General features: G+C 31.1%; 1 protein-coding gene across 2 annotated transcripts in view; it reads right to left on the bottom strand.

Moving 5' to 3' along the window:
* Positions 1-447: 447 nt before the first annotated feature.
* The window catches only part of LOC129907248 (BMP-binding endothelial regulator protein), a 163305-nt gene continuing 139167 nt past the window's right edge, over positions 448-24585 (bottom strand). For both annotated transcript variants that reach the window (XM_055983362.1, XM_055983363.1), the window contains exons 6-7: positions 2503-2715; positions 448-2423 (exon numbers count right to left, since the gene is read on the bottom strand). In XM_055983362.1, coding sequence (XP_055839337.1) covers positions 961-2423; positions 2503-2715 — 1676 coding nt within the window. In that variant the 3' untranslated portion in view covers positions 448-960. The remainder of the gene's footprint in view (positions 2424-2502; positions 2716-24585) is intronic.

Raw genomic sequence — 24585 nt, 5'->3', positions numbered from 1 at the left:
AGTGGCGCCCAACAGAAATTCAAGGTAGAAAATTTTATTTTTGAGAAAGGTTCCTACTTTTTTGAGTTGATTGCTTTACACCTTTCATTTAAAATAAACATGAGTTAAAAGTCCCAAAAATCTGTTAAAATTCCATAGCATACCAAAAAACTATATTTTTCTTAAATGGCGCCCAACAGTTATTCAATAGAAAAATTGTTTTTTTTTTTTTAATAAATTTTCTGATCTATTTGAGTTAGTTGCTTGTCTCTTATCAACGGTGTTATACATCATGACAAAAACTCTGCTAAAATAACAAACCATTGCAAGAAATGAGTTTTCTAAAATGGCGCCCAATAGCAATTTATGGTGACTTTCAAATATTTTTTGAGTTAATAGCCCTTATAAAAATGGTGATTTACGTTATGAAAATTCTGCTAAAATGATTCCAAGAACAATTTTTTTTTTTTTCAAAAATGGTGCCCAACAGTAAGATGTGATGAAAAAATAAATCAATATGATGTGAATATTTTTTTTTGTACTCATAATAATTACCTAATTTTCTGTGTAATTCCAAATTTGTACCATGATTTTGAGATCGATTTTGTCAAATTTTTAGCTAACATAAAACCACTAACCCTCTCTGACCTTCAAAATCCATCCTTCAGGACTTTATTTTTTTTGTTTGTTTGTATTTTTCTTTTTTTTTTTAGGAATATTGTAGTTTGTTTGTTTTATTTTCTTATACATTTCACTCACTTTTTTTTTGTTTTGTTTTGTCTCACTTAAATTTACACGATATAAGTTAAAATCACTTAAATTAAAAAAAAAAAAATTAAATAAAAAAAAAATAATTATAAATAATTTATAATAAAATATAGTTAAGTTAGTAAAACGGTTAATTAAAAAAAAAAAAAATAAACCGTAATTTTTTTTTTTTTTTTTTGTTTAAATTAAATCCAGCCTGCCTAACTGCTTACCCTAGTGCAGTGGCGGGGGCGTTCGGTCTGGTGATTTCGGTATACGCAATGCTTTTGGTATATGCTTCGTGAAGAACTCATGCTCTTCGGATTGCATTTGCATGTGCAATCGTTTCTTTGACGGTCTGGCTAAATGATTTGTGATGATGCCAGACGACGAGCTGCCTCCTTCTCCTCTATCTCGTCCTCCTCCTCCTCCTCTACCTCCACCGCCTCTATATAACTGATTGCCATCTTTAATATTATCATTGAATGGCACCGTTTGATGCATGGCCTTGCGATGCACTCCCAGAGGACAATTTGTCGCCGATCGCCAGTCAGGTATCTTCACTCCAAGTCGTTTGCATTCGTGAGCGTAGGCGGCAAAGCTGTCACATTGACACATGCCCGTCTTGCATTCGCACGTGTCCATCTTGCAGGACTCAAAGTAATTTCGTGGATTTAGTCTACTATCACAGTCTCCAAATACTTCGGATCCCATAAGTGGTTTGCAGCTCATGCTGCTACGTCGCTGCTTGCAAATCGGTGGTACAGCAATGTTCTCCTTTTTGCGACTGCAGGCTTTAGGGCCACCGACTTTCCAGGAATTCGCAAAACGCCAGACTTCCGAGTCAGAATGGTTGTTGCCATCTCGAGAGGTGAGATCGTCACGACCGATTCCATTAAAGTTGCCACAGAGACCACAGAGTTTACCTTTGTAAGACGATGGTACTTGTACTTGCAGGAAATTGTTACCATCCCATTCCAACTGAAGCCCCAGTTCGGTCTTGAGAAGAATTCCTTCAGTCAAACGCTCAATACTCACAATTGGCCCTCGTGAATAGGGTAGAATAACTCGACTACCATTAACTTTAACACGAAGTTTCTGTCCCAATGTCACACGGACACCACGCATTTTCAGTGTAATCGTCTTCGTCCAGGAAGACCGTTTCGTCTGTCGGCCATCATTGGTAAGACGTATTGTAAAAGTGTGATCTCGGCAATCAGCAGCCAGCTGATACTTGCACGATCCTTGAAAGCTAAAAAACTTCCCATCGAATGTCTTGAAATGCGGATCACCAAAAACGGTACAGGTTCCAGCTGTTTCGACACATTTCGGACAACACTGTCCCGGTGGTATGACAACAGGTTCATTGGATTTGCATTTAATAGGTGGACATTTCATTTCGGCACAACGAATTGTACCAGCGTTGCACCGACACGAACGACAGGGTCCCATGTTCCAAGTTTCATCATGTTGATAAGTGGTTCCATTGTAATTGCATTCGGAACGAAGTTCCGAAGTCATACAGCGAGGACAACAACCATCAGAGTCCATTTCTTGATATTCGGGAGAACATTCCAGGATGGGGCAGGTTTCGCGACGACATATCGATGTACCATCTGAACAGGTGCAATTTGAACATCGATCTGGTATGAAGTGCTTTTTGTCGGTGTAGACTTTTTGATTGAAAATACATTTTCCTTTAAAGAAGAAAAGGGAATACAAAAAAATCGTTAAAATGTAGACTTGAGGTTAGAAGATTTTGATGTGATTATTTACCTTGCACTTGCATAAATTCTCGCTTCTCTGTGCAACGTGGACAACATTCGTCAGGATGTTGCACTTGTTTCCAGATGGGGCATTGCAAAACTGGACAAGTCTTTTTGGCACAGGTTAGTTTTCTGCCAGAGCATTTACAAACTAAACATCGATCATCGATGGACGCAACGACTTCTTGACCCTCAGCTACTGTTTGACCATTGATTTTGCAACCTAAAAGAAATAGAAATTCTAATGTTATTTTTGTGTAGAAAAAAGTTAGTGTAAAAAGTTAGAATAAATTATTCTATAATAAAATAAAAGTTGTTTTTTTTTCATTATAAGTTTATAATCTCTACTACACCTTTGATTTTTTACTTTAAATGTTGATTTATGAAAAGAAACATAAAAACGCCAGAAGCAAATTGGATGGCATTTGGTGGAAATTCTGAAGTTTAGATAGATTTTAATAGGTTATTTTAAATTAAAAAATCTACCAAATTTATAAAATTAAAATAAAAAAATGAAAATTTTCTAAAATGGCGCCCAACAGAAATTCAGTGTGTATTTTTATTTTTTGAAGAATTTCAAGGTTTTTGGGTTGATTTGATATTTCCAAAAATCTGCTTAAATCTTCTAGCATGCCAGCAAGTTGGTTTTCAGCCATTCCAAAGTAACGGAGGGGACATTTTTACGCTTGTTATCCAGTTTACTTGGATGAAAAAGCAATCTGTTTTCTGAAAACTTGGTGAGTCGTTAGGACTCAAATAAGTTTTTACGAAAAGCCCACCAATTGTTGCCAAGTTATTCACATTTAAAGACGGTAACAGAGAAGACCGTATGTGTCTTATCCGTTACCGTCTTTGTCTGTGAATATTTTCGTTACGTTTATTTAGTTTTTCGTGAAAATTCTTGGAAATCAACTTTATGATGAGATTTAACAACTCACTAAGTTTCAAGAAAAAAGATTGGGTTTTCAGCCAAATAGACTGAATAAATAGCATCCAACAGTAACTCAGTGAGGGTTAAGAATTTATAGTAGACTTTCAGAGGTTTTTTTTTAGTTAATTGCTTGTCACCAATAAATGTTTATTCAAATGGCGATTTACATAATATGCAAAATTATAGAAACATATTATTTCACCATTCCAAAAATCTAGTTTTTTAACTGGCGCCCAAACCTAATTCAGTGAAAATTTTTAAATTTTAAGGAGACTCTTATAGGTTTCATATACATTGCTTTTTTTGATTCAGTTGCATTACATACAAATCGTGGTTTTTTACAATTTCTGTCAAAAGTAGACCTCCTATCGAAAAAAGTTAAATGCAAAAGTTGTAGTTAGTAAAAGTGTCTACAACTTTTACTCAAACCATTTTTTTTATATAACCTCAAAATTATTGAGAAAAATGCAAAAATACAATTTGTGATTTTTTATCTTTTACAAAAATGGTTGGATTTTAACAAAGCTTGATTAAAATTTTTGAGCAAAAAGTTAATTTTTGGATTTTTGACGTTTTTAATTTGAAAAAAATAGCCTATTTTTCAATCAAAAAAGTTACCAAAAAAATTTTTGAATGCAGTTATTTTAGATTAAAATCTATTATATTAAAGATTGTATGGAAAAACTATAGGGGAAATACGTCCAAAATGACATACACGGCCAATATGACATACCAGCCTTAACTTGAAATGTGTACCACATGTAACCCTACCTCCTATCTTATAAGGTGAAACCAATGATTTTTGAAATTCTGTCAAAATAACAACTCAATTGACAGCCCCAAACCAAAAATATAAAGTAAAGTGTGTTTATAGGAGCTATTGTATTTTTTATGGGGTTGGACTAATTTTGTTATTTTGGGAGTTGTATGTAGTTTTTTTTGAATATTTTATTGGGTATAACGACAGTTTACAATTTAAAGTTAAAAACTTATTAATATTTTTTATGAAATCAGGGTTGAAAACAGTGTTTTGTATAAAAATGTATCAAAACTACGATATGGACAAAATGACATACCCTACCTATGGCCAAAACGACATACCTTCAACTTCATAGAAATTGTTGTTGTTTTTTAAATTTTAACTTTAAATATGTCAAATATATGGGTATAAGCGAACTTCCGACCGCCGATCATGGTTCAGGCTATGCGGGGGCCATTGAAGCTGCTAATCAAAACAAAATGGGCGGGTTTGCAACATCAAAAACATTCGGTGTCCCGCAGGCTACATTAAGGTGAAGCATACTGGACACCAAGTTTTTTAAGTCCTATACAAAGGATTAGGTGGATTCAAAGTAGCTTTCCTTTGAAAATCTACACTTGCCAACTAATTTTTGTATTTTTTTCATATAAAATGCCATATGTCGTTTTGTCCATATAACCTATGTCATTTTGTCCATGCCATATGGACAAAATGAATTTTGATACTTTTTTTTCAAAGTTTTAATTTATTTAAATTTATTTATTTTTTTAATACAAAAACTATTATAAAATATTCCTAATAATATAAAGAATGAATAAAAAATGCAAAGATTGTGTTATACACCACGGGCATTATTTTATTGACGAAAAAGCTTATGGTATGTCATATTGGACGTACTTCCCCTACTTTTGTTTTAGAAAATATTGAGAAAAATTGAAAAAAAAAAACAAAAAAACGATTTTTAAGATCGATTTTTCCGTAAATGACAGTAATATTCCCGAGAAATATTTTTCCATAGAAACCAAATTATATTTTTCGAATGGCCTTTGGCTTTTTTAATTTGAATCTAGTATTAGAATAGCTATAACGTGAAAAGTTTTTGAGATATTGAATTTTGAACTTTCAAAACACTATTTTTGTGATGTTTTGGAATGGTAATATCTCAAAAAACGTAATGTGATTGAATTTTTCTGACTTTAGATTCGAGCTCAGCGCACAAAAAACTATTAGAAAAATATACTTTGATTTGCATAAAAATTTTCTTGAAACATAGCTACGTAATATGCTAGTTTTTCCAAAAATACATGATCGAAAAAATTACAGTTTTGTACTCAAAGAGCAGAGAAAATTGTCCAAGAATCTTTCTATAGTAGGTATTACAAGAAAATTAGAGAAACTTACGAAAACGTGATACGTGAAAAGCGTTACCAAAAAAATCAGTAAAGTTTTTGTAGAAGTTTGTAAGCAAATAAAAAATACTTTAAAAAAAATCTCAACTGTGAAGAATTTAAACTTCTTGATCGTTACTGAGTAGTTTGAAAAATGTCACCACTTTTTAACTCTTTTCATCAACTTGGTAGTGTCAAGTCAATGTTGATTTTGTCAATAAATGAATTGTTAAACTGTCTGTATCTAAGTTCCTAATAGTTCCATATTCTCTGTCTAAAGAAAGCTACAAACATTAAAATGAAGTATTTTAATAGATTCCTAGCCGAATCGAACGAAGAAATTCGTAGAGTAATTAATGTGGAAACGGGAACATGTAATCCGAAAAATTAAGTTTTACACCGCCGCCGCAGCAGTTAGCAAAATGTGGTGGACTAGTGAATTAGTCAAAAATACCATAGCTTAGTATGTTAGAAGAGTCAAAGGAGAAGCTTGTCCTGCTGCGAAAGAGTTGAACAAACCCTTTTTTATTTGCCAGTTTTACGCGGACAAAATAATTTTTCCGGTTTATCTTCATCAACAAGGTAAAAATTTGTAATTAGTAATTGAATTAAGTATTTTAACTGTTGATTTCAATGAAAACATTTGTCTTCCAAAACCAATTTTTGATTTTCATGTCACCACAACTTTTTTCGGTCTCAATATTTTATAGAGAATCATATATGAAATCGATGTAGAATTTTTCGAGGAATTCGAATATTGTTTTCAAAATTCCGAAAAAAAATATTTTCACCCTAATAAAGAGACTTTTTTGTGACCACTTTTTTGAAAAATCGTAATTTTTTTATTTTTGCCCTGCCAAATTCGCACCCGTGTGCCGATAGAGGGTTAAAACGCTTATAAACGGAGTTTTATTAATGGTATCACCAAGATAAAGGTCTTAAAATTTAGGAAAAAATGTAAAGAATCAGGTTCTGTAATTCAAGAAGTTGAATCTTAAAAGAAACTTAAAATTTGGAAGCATGAAAATAAAGTAAGCATTTAAAAAAAGAAACCTAAAACGTTTAAAAGGGGCAAATGTGTCGAAGTTGCACTAAGTTCCAATTTTTTTTACAGATTCAATTAAATTTTATCAAAAAATAATGTGAAATAGTATAACTTTTCTCTTTAGCAACACAGAAAAAAAAACTAATTTTACATTTAATTTATATCACTTATCACTTTCTTATTTATAAAGTAATATAACATTTAGATACAGCATCTAGTAGACAGCTTCGTATCTCTTTATCAATATTTTTCATAAAAATATTTTGCTATATCCACTAAAAAAAAGTTCTTACTTAAGCAATGTCGCTAAATTATAAAAAAAATTAATTTTTTCTTTGGGCTGAAGTCTTTGAACACTAGACCGCTGCTGTTAGTCACCTGGAGTGATAATAACACTGTGCAAGTTTTTTGAAAAAAATTTTTGAGACAGGTGCGTAAATGACTGTTTCGCCCTATTTCGGACCCGAGAAATCGATTGGCGTCATTAGTTTTTCGATTTATCGGTACGACTTCGAACAAATTTTTTTTTGAAAGTTTTTCAATTATTTTGAGAATTTCCCACTGTTTTTAGTCATTTTTCAATCAAAAACAATGTTTATATTGCTAATTATTTTGCTCAAACGTTATTTGCTACCAGTAGAAAGACATTATAAACAATTTTGAACAATTTATTTGAAAATTTAGAGATCTTTTTTTTAATTAAAAATAATCGAAATTTTTTACATTGTTTATCGGTTTTTCGCTGTTTTTGTTCTCTTTTGAACAAATACATTGCATGTTTTCTATTAAAAATTAATTGAACTGTGAATTTAGTGTTGGTTAAACTTCGACAGTCTATCGATAGCATCGATAACAAACAAATATCGAGTATATCGATACTTCACAAAACTATCGATAGTTTCAATAATTCCAAATTATTTTACCACAAGGCTACCAATATTTTTCTTAAAACTATCGATACAATCGACAATGGAAACTATCGATATCTACCAAATACTATGTAAATAAATAATAATAAATACGAAAACTTAACTTGTAGTTCAAATTGTGTTTAATTAATTTCAAAGCTATCGATAACATCGGTAGCCTTGTGGTAAAATAATTTGGAAGTATTGCAACTATCGATAGTTTTGTGAAGTATCGATATACTCGATATTTTTTTTGTTATCGATGATATCGATAGACTGTCGAAGTTTAACCAACACTAAATTAACAGTTAAATTAATTTTTAATGGAAAACATGCAATGTATTTGTGCAAAAGAGAACAAAAACAGCGAAAAAACGATAAACAAAGTAAAAAATTTCGATTTTTTTTTATTTTTTTCGAAAAAAAATCACTAAACTTTCAAATAAATTGTTCAAAAATGTTTATAATGGGCACGTTCAAAGAGATAACATAAAGCTATCGGATAGCTTTTTGTTGTTGTAAACAATGTTAAAAATTAGCAAGGAAACCAACCATTTTCTGTCAAAAAATAATCTGAAGGTATCCGAGAATTTCTGGTATACCTCAGGTATACGAGTGATCAGCTGATAAACGTTGGGATTTTTTTTTATTTTGATTACTTTTCGGGTGATTATTCAGATTGAAAATAAAAAAAATTGAAAGAAATAAATTCAAAGCGATTGGGAAAGTACTATTCAACAATAAAAAAAATATAATTTGCTCAAAAGAAACAGTTTCTTCTTCTCAATATTTACATATTTTATTAGTAGCTGCTTGGGTAAGCAATCTGGATAGCCCTTGGTTCAAAAAGATATTCCAGATACGGGTATCCCAGATAGCCTATCCGATAGCTGTTTGAACGTGCCCAATATCTTTCTACTGGTTGCAAATAACGTTTGAGCAGAATTATTAGCAATATAAATATTGTTTTTGGTTGAAAAATGACTAAAAACAGTGGGAAACTCTCAAAATAATTGAAAAAACTTTCAAAAAAAAATTTGTTCGAAGTCGTACCGATAAATCGAAAAACTAATGATGCCAATGGATTTCTCGGGTCCGAAATAGGGCGAAACAGTTATTCGCGCGCCTAATTAATTTTAAAACTATAAGAAAATGCTATCCAAGCTATCTACTTTTAGTAGGATGTTAATTTTTTACGTTTGGATAAGTTTAAAATTTCGTGTTTTGTCCGCCTTAAATGATTAAATACCCCTATGTGCAGTGCCTTGTCGTCTTCTGATATCTTGGAGAATATTTTTCATGGTAAGAATAAACAAAATCCGACATTCCCAACATTGACATTGACTTCTAGAGATGAATTCTCAAAACGACTAATCTCATAATTGCCAATCAATTATAAGGACTAATCTCTTAAAAAATGTCACAGACCTTTATTCAAAAAAAAAAAAAACACCACAAAAACTTCTTCACATATCTCATAAGCTACATAGATCATTCGAATCTTCGGTGACAAGACATCCATCTTCGCGCCCACACATTATTTAACACACACACACATTCTAGGTGTGTATAAAGTCACCCCAGCTGGATATATGTGATTCGAAAAACCTCAAAAAAACACAACTTACTCAAGTTTGAGAGGATTATCTCCTTCCCGCTTGCATTTATACAGGGTGTCCCAAAAGTAATGGATCAAACAAAATATGCTGATAGGCCATCTTTAGGGCTCTCAGAATTTGGTAACTTGTTCATCCCAAGTAATTACGGTTTTCGATTTAATGCAGTTTTTGTGAAATTTCGAAAGATCCCGACTTTGCAACATTATTTTGCTTCCTCCGCTCATAATTGATTTTTGTTTTTTACAATTCTTTCACTAAAACATTGCCTAATAATAAGAAAAAATTAATTAATCAAAATATTTTTCATTTCATACGCCATTTTGCTGCAAATTAATTAACAGTTCCATGTTTTATAAAAACTCAATTTCTTTCTTTTATTTCAGAGCAACACCCTGAAAAAAATTTGTATGGTGTGGCACTGGTTTATTATTTTGAAAATTTGTCGTGTTTTTGCAGTTTTCAAAAATGTATAAATGTTTCCAATGTTGAAGTTAGAACTGAAGTTATTACAATTTAAAAGCAAAAAAACAGGGCTTTTCAGAGAAAAATAACAAAGAAAAAAAAACACGTTTTCTCGACTGTTGTTTGTTTATTTCTTTTTGAACAAAAGCCTCGATTTTTGTTTGTTATTTTGCTCTGAAAACGTCTGTTTTTTTGCATTCAAATTGTGATATCTTTCGTTCTAATTTCAACTTTGGAAATTTGTATACATTTTTGAAAACTGCAATAACACAGCAAGTTTTCAAAATAATAAACCAGTGCCACATCATACAAATTATTTTCAGGGTGTTGCTCTGAAATAAAAGAAAGAAATTGAGTTTTTATAAAACATGAAACTGTTAATTAATTTGCAGAAAAATGGCATATGAAATAAAAAATATTTTGATTAATTAATTATTTCTTATTATTAGGCAATGTTTTAGTGAAAAAATTGTAAAAAACAAAAATCAATTATGAGCGGAGGAAGGAAAATACTGTTGCAAAGTCGGGATTTTTCGAAATTTCACAAAAACTGCATTAAATCGAAAACCGTAAGGATTTGGGATGAACAAGTTACCAAATTCTGAGAGTCCTAAAGATGGCCTATCAGCATGTTTTGTTTGATCCATTACTTTTGGGACACCCTGTATAAACGACTAAAAGTATACAAACAATAAAAAAGATAACATAAAAACAAAATAACTTTTGCATTAATCAATCTGGAATCCGAAGTTAAAGTTGAGTACAAAAAAAAAAGGAGCGCTCAAGATATCCCTCCCGTTCGTGGAGGACCATTTACCTTCCATTACCATAAAATAGTAAGTAAATTTGGTTTGGTATAGATTGAGTCTTTCGAGATATACATACAAAATTATTGCAACAGGAATTCCGTTCTCCAATTTTTTCCATTTTTATAATATACCAAACAAAACACAAGAAAAAAAAAAAAGAGAGATAGAAATGCATTAAAAGTGATAAACATCTAAAAACAAGGACATTAGTGTTGTGTGTGTATTTAGTTTAATGAACTTCCTTTCCTTCCTGCGAGTAGCTAGCATCAAACATCGAGAGTATTATCCATTAAAGCACACAAAGCTGCGTCATGCTGGCTGGTTTGGCTATAGTATAGCAGTGGATATCCTCGGTAGACATCAAGGAGCATGTCTGATGGGGTCTGTTGATGGCACTTGATCAAATTCACTAATCCCCATGTTTTTTTTTTTTTTTTTTTTGTCTTGCCTCGTAAAATCATCATCATCGTCCACTTCATCCACAATTTCCAATTTAATGAATTTCCAAATTGCCAATAAAAATTTCAGCGGAATTATATGAAACAGAAAAAAAAAAAAACAACAACAACAACACAAAATGTTCGATATAAATTTTATCGTCTTCCCAGGCGATTCGATGGTTGATTTTTATTTGTGTGTGTGTGTGAATGAATGGAATGCTAGCACCCCCCATTGTTGATTTTTTTTTGTTTTGACCTTAGTCATCCATTAAGACATTTATTTTATTTTATTTTTTGATTGAGTCAAATTAAACATCACTAAATGTTAATTTTACATTGATTTTTTTCATTTTTATTAATTTTTTGTTTTGTTGCCTGTTTTTTTTTTTTTTTTTTAATTCAGCTTGGCTTTTAAGACAATGCGAGTAAACAAAAGAACAGACCGGACGGACACGCTATAGGTAAAGGTACCACACCGGATACAGAGAGACAGAGTGAGTCGACTTAAACCTTTTGGACCACATCAAGAATGTTGCTGACTGCTGCTGCTGATGCTGATGTTGCGGTCATTAATTTCGAGCAGTTTACGATATGAGTCCATTAGTTGGCCCTGGTTTAAAAGGGGGTAATTTGTCTGCGCTCTTGGGATTGTCCCAGGTGAGGCATTGGATTTTATATATGTATTATAAGATGTCTGTTGAGATGGGAGAGTTCTCATCAGTTTTATATGAGAGTATACAATCCAAGGATTAACTGGATTTTTTTTTGATTTTTTCTTAATTCGGTTGGTTGATTGTTTTGTAATTTGTATTTTTTTTTCTTGAAGAAAGATAAAATTGGTTTTGGGGGCGTATGTATATAGATATTTTGTGATATAAAAAGGTTTTGTTGTTTTTTTATTTAATTTTTATTGTAGCAAAGTGGTATGCTTTGTGGTGTATCATCAGAGTAAGTATGCCGCCATAATCATCTGCATGCATTTATGATGTGTCATTTGGTCATGGTGGTCTTTTATGATGGTAACATGATTGAGTTTGATAAATAAATGTATAATTTGGATTTGAAAACTCAAAGGTAATCTTATTAAAAAAAAATTTAAATAAAAAAAAAAATGATATCATATTTTTAGTTTAAAATTAAAATAAAAGTTGAATAAAAACAATACCTTTTAGAAGTTACTTTTGTTAACTTTCAAGATTTAATTACAGGGTTTAACCCCCCCCCCCCCGAATTTTTTTTTTAGAAAATCATATGATGAGAATTTGAGCAAATACAACCCTAATACATACTTGTGCATATATATGCCGAACTTGATGGATTGCTTTTATATTTTAGTGATAAATCGAAAATCTCCAATTTTGTGGCGGTTAAGTTTCAAAAAGATTTGAACAAAATAAAATATATGAAAAAAGTATTTTTTTTTTAAAGAAGTACCTGAGAAGTACTGATTTGTATGAAATTTTCAATCCTCTTATAAGTGGGATCCATAAGTCGTACAAAAAAAATAGATAATTATAAATTGATTGTCTCTTCTTTTTAAGAAAGTATACCATTTGTTTTTGCTAAAAGAGCTCACTTTTGAAATAATACGACATAAACAGTTGTATGCAAAATAATTTTTTTGGTCAAATTCAGATTACTGACTTGTAAAAGCTTGTGGTAACACAGCAAACTAGGCTGAATATGAACAAGAAACAACAATGCAAGAAAATTGTTCCTTCAACCTAAATATTGGAAACTTTCATTTTTAAACGATATATATTAGGACGTTTGGGCCGCTTTTTTTCTGTAGATAATTATCACAAATACTGATTATTTTTGCACTTTCTAGACCTATCTATTTGAATCTTAACTAGCGTAAAAGTAAAAGCATTTTTGAAATATTTTGCTGAACTTTGGAAGTAGAGGTTACAACTCGATTTTTCAAATTCAGACTTGATATATAATTTATTTTACATTGACATTTAATAATAAATAATTTATAATTTACATAAATCTCATCAGAGAGAAAAAAGTCCATTTATGATTTATCTGCTGGCTGTTAAAACCATTGATAACACTCCCCACAACACAACACACAAAAATTTTCCAGACCGTTGTTTATCAATTCTTACTAAATTAGGGTGCTGATTCCAAGAATAACATTATTTTTTTTCTAGCAGCTCTAGTTTTTAAATAATTCATACATGAAAAGGCATAGGAATTTATAAAAATTTTTTTTATTTAAAAAATTTTTTTTTTGTATTTTTATTTAACTATAATCGAAATACATTACATTAGAAATAAATTTTTCGAACAAAACTTTAAGAACGCTTGTAATAATAAAATCTAAAAAAAATAGTATGAAATTACCCCAAAAATGTGAAAAATTTAAATACTTAAAAAAAACAGAGCTCCTAGAAAGTAACCAGTGTGAATTTTAGGCTAAGTGAACCCAAATGCATTAGATTCGATAAGAAAAATTTTGAAAAATGTTAACAAACAATTAAAATAAGCATAACTTTAAAATTAGTACGAAATTACCCCCAAAATGTGGAAAACTTAAATATTTCAAAAAATAGAGCTCCTAGAAAACAATTAATGTGATTTTTAGGTTTACTGACCCCAAATACATTGAGTTTAATATACTTTTTTCTGGAAAATTCTAATAAACACTCAAAATAAGAAAAACTTAAAAATTAGTATTAATACTTCCCCAAATATGAAAAATTAAATATTTCAAAAACTAGAACTGATAGAAAGAAACCAATATTATTTTTGAGCTTACTGAGCAGAAATCTATAAAATTTGATATAAATCTGTCTGGAAAATTTTAAAAAGTTGAAAATTGTTGGCCAGTGTAATATCTAGTGTTTTTTATATATTTATACGAAATAGTTTTTTGTATAAGCGGTAGGAAGGCTTCTACAAATTTTTTTTGCTCGCTAACGCTCGCATGTAAAAATATATAAAAACAAATTTTGCTAGGTCTGAGCTAACCCCTCCCGAAATGAAATCCTAGCTACGGCTATGGGTCTTATTCTTCTAGTGAAAAATGCATTCATAAAAAATTTCACGTGTTAAAATATCTCTATAACCACACGATTTTCGAAAAAAAAAAATCAAATTTTGTATTCAATAGTCCTCACCTTTGATTTGACAACATTATCATGGCTGTTCAATTTTGACCAAACTCCCGTATAATTTTGCCTTATCTACTTTGTGGGAAAAAATTCTAACTTTTAGGATTCATGTATTTCAAGAAAATTTGAACTTTTGCTTTTACTGCTTTCTAGTGACTTTTTCCTTAAAATACACGCTTTACAATTTATTAGCAAAATCTGACGAATAATCTGCAGATTTGACGGTTTTTAGCGTAACACACCAGGAACAACAGGTCTTTCGAGGCAAAACCCAAAAAAAAAAAAAAAAATGTGTTCGGTCCTTTTTTTTCTATTCTATTCTATCGTTCAAATTTGACAGAAAATTATGTATATTTTTGGGAAAAAATGCTCTCCACATTTTGACCTTTGCTGATATATCAAAGCATGTGGCTTTTTAAAATGCACAGTGGTTCAATAAAATCGCCACCAAGTCAAAGAAAGAAGCGACTTAGAAACGCAATTTTTTGTTTACAAAATAAACAATGGCATTTCTTCATAGCAAACCTATAAACTTGCAAAGATATTATATTGAAACTTATACTGATGATAGTTCAGTATTACTCAAAAATCGTTTAAAGGCTAAGTTCTCATCAAAATTCCTTCTTAGTTTATCATATGCTTATGGTCATAACTAAGACAGTTCCGACACCCTTTAGACCACCTTGATGCACATTTCATTTCGCCTACCAATTCAATTCTTCAAAAAACAAAAACAGAATTGAGTTTAAGTCTTGTTAGCAAGAAAAATTTCATATATTTTGGCCAACAAAATCATCAAATTTCCGATTAAGTTGTTAAAATTATCACCACCACATTAGCTATATCCTTGATCCAATAATATCGTAAATTTATTACCTACCCAAAAAAATCCTCTTCCAATCCTTTTGCATGACCAGCCATAATCACATCGTTAAGCCACCCAAAGAGGCCACTTAAAAATAAAGAAGAAACCCAAAAAAAAAAAAAAATCGATTTGATGACAACCATAAATGACTATGACGACGATGGCGGTGATGACGGTAGACGGACAGAGGCATATATGATATCGGATATGAAACAAAAGCAATCTGACCTGCCAAATGAAGTTGTCGAAAAGTCCAAATAATTTCATTTACACTCTAATGGGAAGGATTTTGGACAAAATTTACGACACATGAAGAATCACCACCACCATCATATCGTCGCTCGTCGTCGCATCTCTCAGTCATCTTTCCAAAACGGGATCCTTATATTTTGTTAGTTTTTTTTTTTTTTTTTTTTTTGTTTGGGCCATCATCAACATCGAAGGAAGCCATCTCAATTTACGAGCCAAAAGTTCCACCTTGTTAAGCAATTTTGTTCCATAAATTATTCTAATTAGTATGCGAGGATGTTTTGGCGTTACCCCGAATCCTTTACCAAACTGGACCACCAGAACATTGCCAAATATAAAAGAACACACGCTATTAAAAAATTGACCAAATTTACTCCAAGACAGGACAAGAGTAAAGAAGGGAAACCTCGAAGGCAACGCACGACGATGAACGAAGGGGCACAAAAGCGGGCCGACTCATCAAATTGTATCGCAAACGATAAAATGTGACCACGGACCGACCGACGCGACGTGTGCGGTCGGGCCCTTTTGCAAAGTTAGGTATATAAGCTCTTGTTGTGTATCCATAACACAATGGGCCAGTTCTTCTTCCTTCAGCATAACAACAGCAGCGAACAGCAGAATAATGGGATCGTCTCTCAGATGATCAGCCTCTGTGCGTCCGCGTCGTCCGTTCGTGGTCCGTCCGTTTGTCCATCGATCTTTGAAGAAAAAGAACCATGGACAACGAAGAAGGAGCAAAGAGGCGGCAAGTTACCATTTAATTTTGTTTTCCTTTCTCTATGGCCATGTCGAATGGAGTTAACAAAACGCTGCCAAGGCTCAGACCCTTAATCGATTGATTTCGGCTCGAATGGCACAGGTAGATACATTGGAGCCATTCCTCTGACCTTACACCACTACCGCCATTGGAGCACCAACGACGGACCATTTTTTGGATTGGATGTGTGTGGTTTTTGCAGAGGGTTTGCGAGGGAACGGGACATGCTATGCCGGGCGGCATAATACAATTCTGGAATATGTCTTTGGCCATGTCTGTGAATTAAGTTATTATAATCAGCGGACCGCTTTGGGTCACGATATTCTTCTTCTTCTTGTTTTTCATCATCATCATCATCATCATCGTCGTTTTGTCTTAGAGAAAAGAGCAACTCCGAAAGAGAAGAAGAAGAAGATTTGTTGTTGATTCATCGTAACGTTTATGCCAAACAAAAAAGGACATAAAAGCCGACTACTCCTTGAGACTTGGCCACCATGATTGAGAAGCATTCTGTTCTGCATTCTGGGCCTGGCTTGGCAACAAAGTGGTGGTGGTAGCGGCAGAAGAATTGGCTTTCGATTGATGTTCAGCAGAGAGAATATTGAGAATGCTATATGTGGAGAGGGTTTGCACTTAATAAAGTGATGTTGTATACGGATATTGGCGATCAGGTAGGTAGGGTTTTTTGGTTTAGCTTGAAGAAACATCGCAGCTCACCGATCTCGTGGGAAGAAGATGTTGCATGTTTGTTTGGTATATACATACAGAATGTCTGTGGCGATCTTACAGGATAACGAAGAGATAACTGAGACATTGTTGAATGCTTTCAACATGCCATACACGCTCAGTATATTCGAATGCGAAGTGGAGAGACCTTTCGGCGCCATTTTTTAACATTTTGACTTGATCGATAAAAAAAAAAATAACAAAAGAAATTCAATATGAGAGAAAGAAAAGGTAGACTTTTGGTGGCCAATTTTTTTTTTTTTTTGTGGATGATTATTTTAGACAGAGAGTCGCTTGGTTTATGGATGTGCTTTTTTTTTGTATTGGTCTGAGAGGGTTTTGAATTGATTTCGGAAATTAGGGTTATAAAAAAGCTTGTTAGAGAAATTTTTGTGAATCTTGTTAATTGGCTCACGTCTTTGTTTGATACATTTTGTCTGAATCGAAATTTTGTGGGTTTCTAAAGAAAAAAGATATTATTTTCAAAATTCTAGCTAATTTGATACCGTAAACATTCCTCAGAAATGTTTTAAGCAGTGATGGGTGATTTGGTGTAAAAACTATTTTTTAAATTGTGTAATGTAAAAAACGTAAAAAATGGTATGAAACGGTAAAAACGTTAAAAATTTAAAATACGAATTCACTTTGACAAATTGCCATTTGAAATAGGTTTATAGATGTACATAGAACACTTCATGTCGCGGTAGAATTCTAATAAACGATTATTTATTAACTAAAAAATAATTGCAAAGTCATAAAGAGGCCTCCGGACAAAATTTTGAGAAAAACGAGAAATTCGGAAATTTTCTGCACAGTTTGTGAGGTCCACAGAACACTTATTGCAAAAAACTAATTTGCTAATGAAAGATTGACATTTAATCTAAAACATGGTCTAGCCACATTTTTACTTTTTAAATTTTGTTAATACCTTATATTAATATTACAGTAACAGTTTTCAATGCCGTCTTTACCATAAGGGCACACGGGGCCCGTGCCCAGGGCCGCCATTCTCAGGGGGGCCCCTAAGGAACGAAAATTTCTCTCACACATTTATTTTCAAAACATTTTTGTCCGGCAGATCATCTACCAAAACATTTTAGTTTTTATATGGCAACCAAACAATCAAATAAAGTTTTTTCTACACCTATACAGAAAATATATGCTTTCAAAGTGATAACAAATTATGTACCGTTGTATGCGGACAAAATTTTTAATCCAAACGACCAAACCCAAATTAAATTTTCCAAAAAATAAGACAATAATGTTTTCAAAAAACAAGAAAAATATCTTTTTTTCCACTGTAGGTAAGATTATTTATTATTTATTAATAAAAACAACGAATTCTCTTCCATTATCTTCTTAAATTCGAAAGACGAAAAAAGAATTAATTCGTCGGCAAAAAAACATCAATCCTTTTTCCGTTGGAAAACGTTTAAGAAAAAACTCGGCTCGTCGACGGTAGATCAATGTTTTGGTTCAATAGAAAACGCCATGGTACAATGGTTGGCACCACCCAATATTTTTTAATTTGAATTGCGAGTTGCTCTCGTAATTAAAGATTGACACATAAAATTCATTAAATAACTTTAAAAATAAAATACAAGACGCACGTACTTGCTCTTATTTTATCATAAGTAGTAGCTTTTATGTCAAAGCTTTTTAAGAAAAATATTTTGAATTTGTTAAAGGAGATGGCACATTTTTGGGCCCAGTGTGTTCACTAACGAAATGGGTATCAAATGAAAGGTGACGGTAAGCACATTACGTGGGTAAAATATTTTCAAATTCGTTAGTGGGATTTTGGAGATATTTGAGTTTGAAGTTTCGGATTTCAAAATCAAGATTTCAGCTATTTTTTCGAACAATTAATCGTAGAATGCGTAGAAAGGACTTTTTAGATTGGAAATTAGTTAATCTTTCTTTTTCTAGCACATCATTTTTCTCTAGGAGTTATACTTTCAGAGTAACAGAACAGCAAAGTATCTCATTCTCAGTAATTCCGCACTTAACTCTAAGAGTTGTTTAAAATATTTAAAATATCAAAAAACACACAATTTTCGGTAGTGAAACTCTGAAATTATAACTCCTAGAGAAAATTGATGTACTAGAAAAAGAAAGATTAACTAATTTCCAATCTAAAAAGTCCTTTCTAGTTTTCTGTCCGACCAGTCGTTCTCGAGATATTGAGACATATGCGTTTTTCAAAATGGAGGTCACCCCACAAGACCAAACAATACGCAATCTGAGATTTGTACTTGGGATAAACCCCTCTTCAATACTGCATTCAAACTTAGCTGACGTCATAGCTTTTTCCAGATTTTTCCACATTGACTGAACTATAGTTTCTATTCTTATTATTTAATAGGCATATTTCAGCGCGTTTTTGTGTATTTTGCTTATTATAAGGTTTTTGTATGTTTTAAAGAACTATTTTATATATAGAATTAAAGGTAACACATTAAGCTATCGAAAAATTGCAAAAAAAAGTGCATGTCACCACTGAATATTTTGATATTTCGATGTGCCAAATGCCTCGCTTAAAAAAATCACCTTTTGAGAAGTAAATACCTAATATGTATTATTTTTTTTAATAAAGAAAAAAACTTTTGATACAGATTTATAGACAAGAGAAATACCTTTCATTTGATACCAATATTATTTCTATACACCCATTATTACGCATTCTACGATTAATTTTTCAAAAAATTAGCTGAAATCTTGATTGTGAAATCCGAAACTTCAAACTCAAATATCTCCAAAACCCCACTAACGAATTTGAAAATATTTTACCCACGTAATGTGCTTACCGTCACCTTTCATTTGATACCAATTTCGTTAGTGAACACACTGGGCCCAAGCTCCATAGAAAAATGTGCCATCTCCTTTGATTTTTTAAGGAATTTCATAAGAAATGCAAATATACGAAATTTTGTTCTTAGTTTTTCTTACGCCATATTTTTGTTAAACGTATTTTTTGACAAAAAAAAAAAAAAAAAACGAAATTAGCTACTTGTATTAAAATCACTTAAGCATTATGTATGTCAAATTTAGCCTAGAAAATTGTATAAAACTCATTAACGGTGTACGGGAAGAGCCGACATCAAAGATTTAAAAAAAAGTTGATGTCATATTTTCACTATCCGCATTTTTTGAGAAAAACTAAAAACGCAGCTATGTTAGAACTACGAACAGCATTACGTATGTTAAATTTAATCAAAATCGTTAGAGCCGTTTTCGAGAAAACTGCAATAACTCGAAAACTTTGTATGGGAGGTATACGTTCTAAGCGAGATATTAAAAAACAAAAAAAAAACAACCTTGGAAATTACAAAAAAATCATCTGTACCAAATTTTGAGCAAGTAAAAATTGTAAAAAAAAAAATAATTTTTTTTATATCCAAAAATAATTTTGTTTAAAAGTTTTCTTAGTTTTAATACCAGTATAAACCTTTTTATATCAAAATTTGCATTAAAATTGGTTGTGTCGTTTACATTAAGTCGCAAGTAGGTACCGTTAATAACGGTCCAAAAAAATATTTTTCTTATTTCAAAAGTTCGGCCTTATTTGCAGCATTACAAGGTTTTTTTTTTCAAAGCAAAATCGTTATCCGTTTTTGAGAAAATTGCAATATCTCGAAAACTTTATATTGGAGATATAGGAGACATTAAAATAAAATAAAAAAACGGCTCTTGGAAATCACGTACAAATCGTTTGTACCGAAATTTGAGCTTTTTTTCCAATTTTTCAAACCGAAACTTTATAACGGATACAGGGTATAATTATTGGCAGTGTAAAAAGTACAATTATTGGCAGTGGCAACGATTGATGTCTCAATGTACGTATTATTGGCACCCCCTGCCAATAATAAAGACACTAGGTACTTTATATGGAACGATATATTGTCACCCCTTTTTAACCAACCATTGCTTTTTATCCAAAAATTGTACTTATTTTACTTTCCAAAAGGGCCCCAAATTCTTGTGTGCCCAAGGGCCTCAGGATAGTTAAAGACGGCCCTGACAGTTTTTGCAAAATAGCCGAAAACAACTTTTTCTTGTATAGTTTATGAGAAACTGAAGTGGAAAACACATATGATATATATGTCAATTTAAAGGTAATGAATAAAATTAGAACATGGTCTCAGCGGATTTTTCATTTTTGGCCCTATTTTTGAATAATCATTTCATGAAAAAAATCAAAATTGCTCATTTTCTCATGCATTTTTAAATGTGTAGTTGTATGAAAAAAGCAATATAATTTTTCCCAAATGACAAAATACCTTCTTTTAACTGATCCAACAAAAAAAAAATTAATCAAAAAGCTACTTATTATTGCAAAATAACACAATTAATAAAACTCTATTTTTTTTATTAAAAAGTCGTTAATTTCTGTTAACGGCTAACTTTAGTTCATCGATTTACCACCAGGGTTGTTTTTTCGAAGATAACCCTTTTTTTGTTGGAAGTTGGAACATAAACAAGTTGGAAATAAGAAGACACAAAAAAAGAAGTATGACGATAGAAAAATGTTTTTTGTTTCTCCAGAGCTTGAATAAGAGAACTCCGCAAATTATTTCATTTGGGAGAAATTCGATTCGATTTGACATTCGAAATAAGCTTAATAATAATTTTAAAATTATCAAATTTGGACTCTAGTTAAAAAAGTAGGTTATAAAATGCCAGTTCCACAATAAATAAACTTCGAAGAGTTGAATTTTGTGCTCCTCAAATCCAGTAAAAAATTTATTGCAGTATATGCTCTTTCTTCATGTTATTTGTATCCATTTTTCTATAGCGAAATTCTTCTAAGAATTTTGTCAGAAGAGGGCATTGAAGATTGGCATAATTTTAAGTAAAAAAGGGGACTAATTCAAAAATGTGATTTTTTTGGGTCACGCACGGCTGTTTTATGTTTTGACCGATTTACTCGATTTATAATTTCCAAAATAAAAAGGCATGAACCTTTTAGTGTTTGTAAAATTAAAGGTAAGGAAATTTTTTCAGAGAAAAACAAATGACCATATTCAATTAACAATTATTATGGTTAATTAAAGCTTTATAGAAGCAACTTTAGCATCTGTAAGGTCTTATACAACTAAATTGTAAGCTGGGTAATTAAAATGGTTCCTAAATCCAATCTGTTCTTGGTATCTAGAGTTAATTGAACCACTCTTTTAAAAAAATATAATAGGTTCACAATTTTGTGAAAAAAAGTCTAAAAATTTTGTTTTAAGATTCAGATTTGAAAAAAAAACTTTATTACAAAAAAAAAAAAAATAATAATGATGAGATTTTGGTCTACTTTGTAATTAAAATATTTTTTTGTTGAAATGTATGAAAAAAAAAACCAATATCAATTTAACATTTTTTAAATATCAACCAAAAATGCTCTATAAAATGTTTTTTATGATATTTAAAATGTTATAACAACATTTTTATTATCATTATGATATTTAAATGTCACATTTTGGAAATTTTTTTTGATATTTTATTATCATTTTTTCATATCAATTTCTCATTCCAAATTATTGAAAAATATTAAATAAAAATTTTTTAATGTGTACTAATTTAAAGGCGCTTTGTGTTTTTTCGAAGTAAAATGTATGATTTACTGAGAAAATTTGATCGGCACTAAGATTTTACTTCACATAGTTTGGGAGAAAATAACAAAACAATTATATCACCTATAATAAAAAAAATAATATCACCATTATTTTGTAAAGAATATTCCCTTTCAGTAATGTTTTGAAAAATGAAAGAAAATTCTTAAAATAATAAAAATAATAAAAATGAAAAGGAAAGAAATAGTCCAGTAATTTTAGGTTTTATCTGCGGAAAAATTCCTACTGGGCTGAATTTTGGTATACAGCTTAATGACGGCTTTGTTATGAAGATGTGAAAAATCGACATTGATATCGTGTCCGCGTTAAGAGTTATAGGGGTCAAAAGGTCACAAAAACTGGTTTTTCACGATTTTCAGCAAAACGGTAAGTCTTATCAAAAAATTTTCAATGCAAGAATTGTAGACCAGATTATTATATATAAAAAGTGTCATAACACTTTTTTTCCTAAGACCCACCGTTTCTTAGGTATAACGATTCAAAAAGTTGAAGTTTAGTTGTAATCGTCATAATCCTATTCCTGAAAAAAAAACTCCTAACTGAAAAGTTCCTGAAATTTCATTATTTTTTTAGCTTGAATTTCGTTCCTCAACTGTTAAGAATATGGGGAAACCAAACAAAAATGGAAATTTTCGCCATTTTTCCGATTGGGGCCCTTCTCCCGAAACCATTTCCCTGGGAATTTTTGTTTAGAATATGTCTGAAAATATACAGGGTGTGCAATAGAGAATGGACAACCCTAAAACGGTTTATAGCTACACTTATGATTGTTCTAAAAACAGATAGAAAAAAGTTCTATCGCAACCAGTTCATAAAATATGGACTTTTTTTCGTTCAGTGTATTTTAAATTTAATCATCTTATGTTTTCGTTCACTACAACCACGAATGAATGTATTTTATTTATTTCTTTTTTTTATAATTTTCTACAATAATTGGATAAGTACATAAACACATTAAAAATTTCATAGCTATTGCACATTTTCGTAAAAAAAATTTTGAAATCTGTTTTTTGATGCAAAATGTAAAAAAAGTATTTTATGAAAAATTTTAAACACCTGTGGTATAAAATAAATCTATAGACACCTTTCTTAAAAATATTCTCCTTATACCAGAATATTTTTAAGAAAGTTGGCCACCTAGGTTTCTATAGATTTATTTTATACCACAGGTGTTTAAAATTTTTCATAAAATACTTTTTTTACATTTTGCATCAAAAAACAGATTTCAAAATTTTTTTTACGAAAATGTGCAATAGCTATGAAATTTTTAATGTGTTTATGTACTCATCCAATTATTGTAGAAAATTATAAAAAAAAGAAATAAATAAAATACATTCATTCGTGGTTGTAGTGAACGAAAACATAAGATGATTAAATTTAAAATACACTGAACGAAAAAAAGTCCATATTTTATGAACTGGTTGCGATAGAACTTTTTTCTATCTGTTTTTAGAACAATCATAAGTGTAGCTATAAACCGTTTTAGGGTTGTCCATTCTCTATTGCACACCCTGTATATTTTCAGACATATTCTAAACAAAAATTCCCAGGGAAATGGTTTCGGGAGAAGGGCCCCAATCGGAAAAATGGCGAAAATTTCCATTTTTGTTTGGTTTCCCCATATTCTTAACAGTTGAGGAACGAAATTCAAGCTAAAAAAATAATGAAATTTCAGGAACTTTTCAGTTAGGAGTTTTTTTTTTCAGGAATAGGATTATGACGATTACAACTAAACTTCAACTTTTTGAATCGTTATACCTAAGAAACGGTGGGTCTTAGGAAAAAAAGTGTTATGACACTTTTTATATATAATAATCTGGTCTACAATTCTTGCATTGAAAATTTTTTGATAAGACTTACCGTTTTGCTGAAAATCGTGAAAAACCAGTTTTTGTGACCTTTTGACCCCTATAACTCTTAACGCGGACACGATATCAATGTCGATTTTTCACATCTTCATAACAAAGCCGTCATTAAGCTGTATACCAAAATTCAGCCCAGTAGGAATTTTTCCGCAGATTGGACTTAAAAATGACTAAAATGACTGGGCTAAAATAGGTTTCATTATAATAAACTAAAACCTAAAATCTAGTCAACATTGATATTTTAATTGTCAAAGTGAAATTTTCACTATCCCATCTGAAATTAAAAAATGTCAAAATGATATGATAAAATATCAAAATTGATATTTTAATTGTTGGACGACTTTTGTCACTGAAAAATGTTAATTTGATAGCTGTTTTTTTTCGGTGTATAACTCAAAATTTTGTTTAAATATTATAACAACAAAAAATTTAATAAATCATATTCTTCCAAACATTTTCTTTTGGTGTAGTAGAGTGCTTGAAGTTTATGACATTGAATTATTCTATTAAGCATTAAGCTCAC

The sequence above is a fragment of the Episyrphus balteatus genome, chromosome 1, assembly GCF_945859705.1.
Source record: "Episyrphus balteatus chromosome 1, idEpiBalt1.1, whole genome shotgun sequence".
NCBI classification, from domain to species: domain Eukaryota; kingdom Metazoa; phylum Arthropoda; class Insecta; order Diptera; family Syrphidae; genus Episyrphus; species Episyrphus balteatus.
Note: the sequence above shows the minus strand (reverse complement) of the source record. Positions and strands in the feature narration are given on the sequence as shown.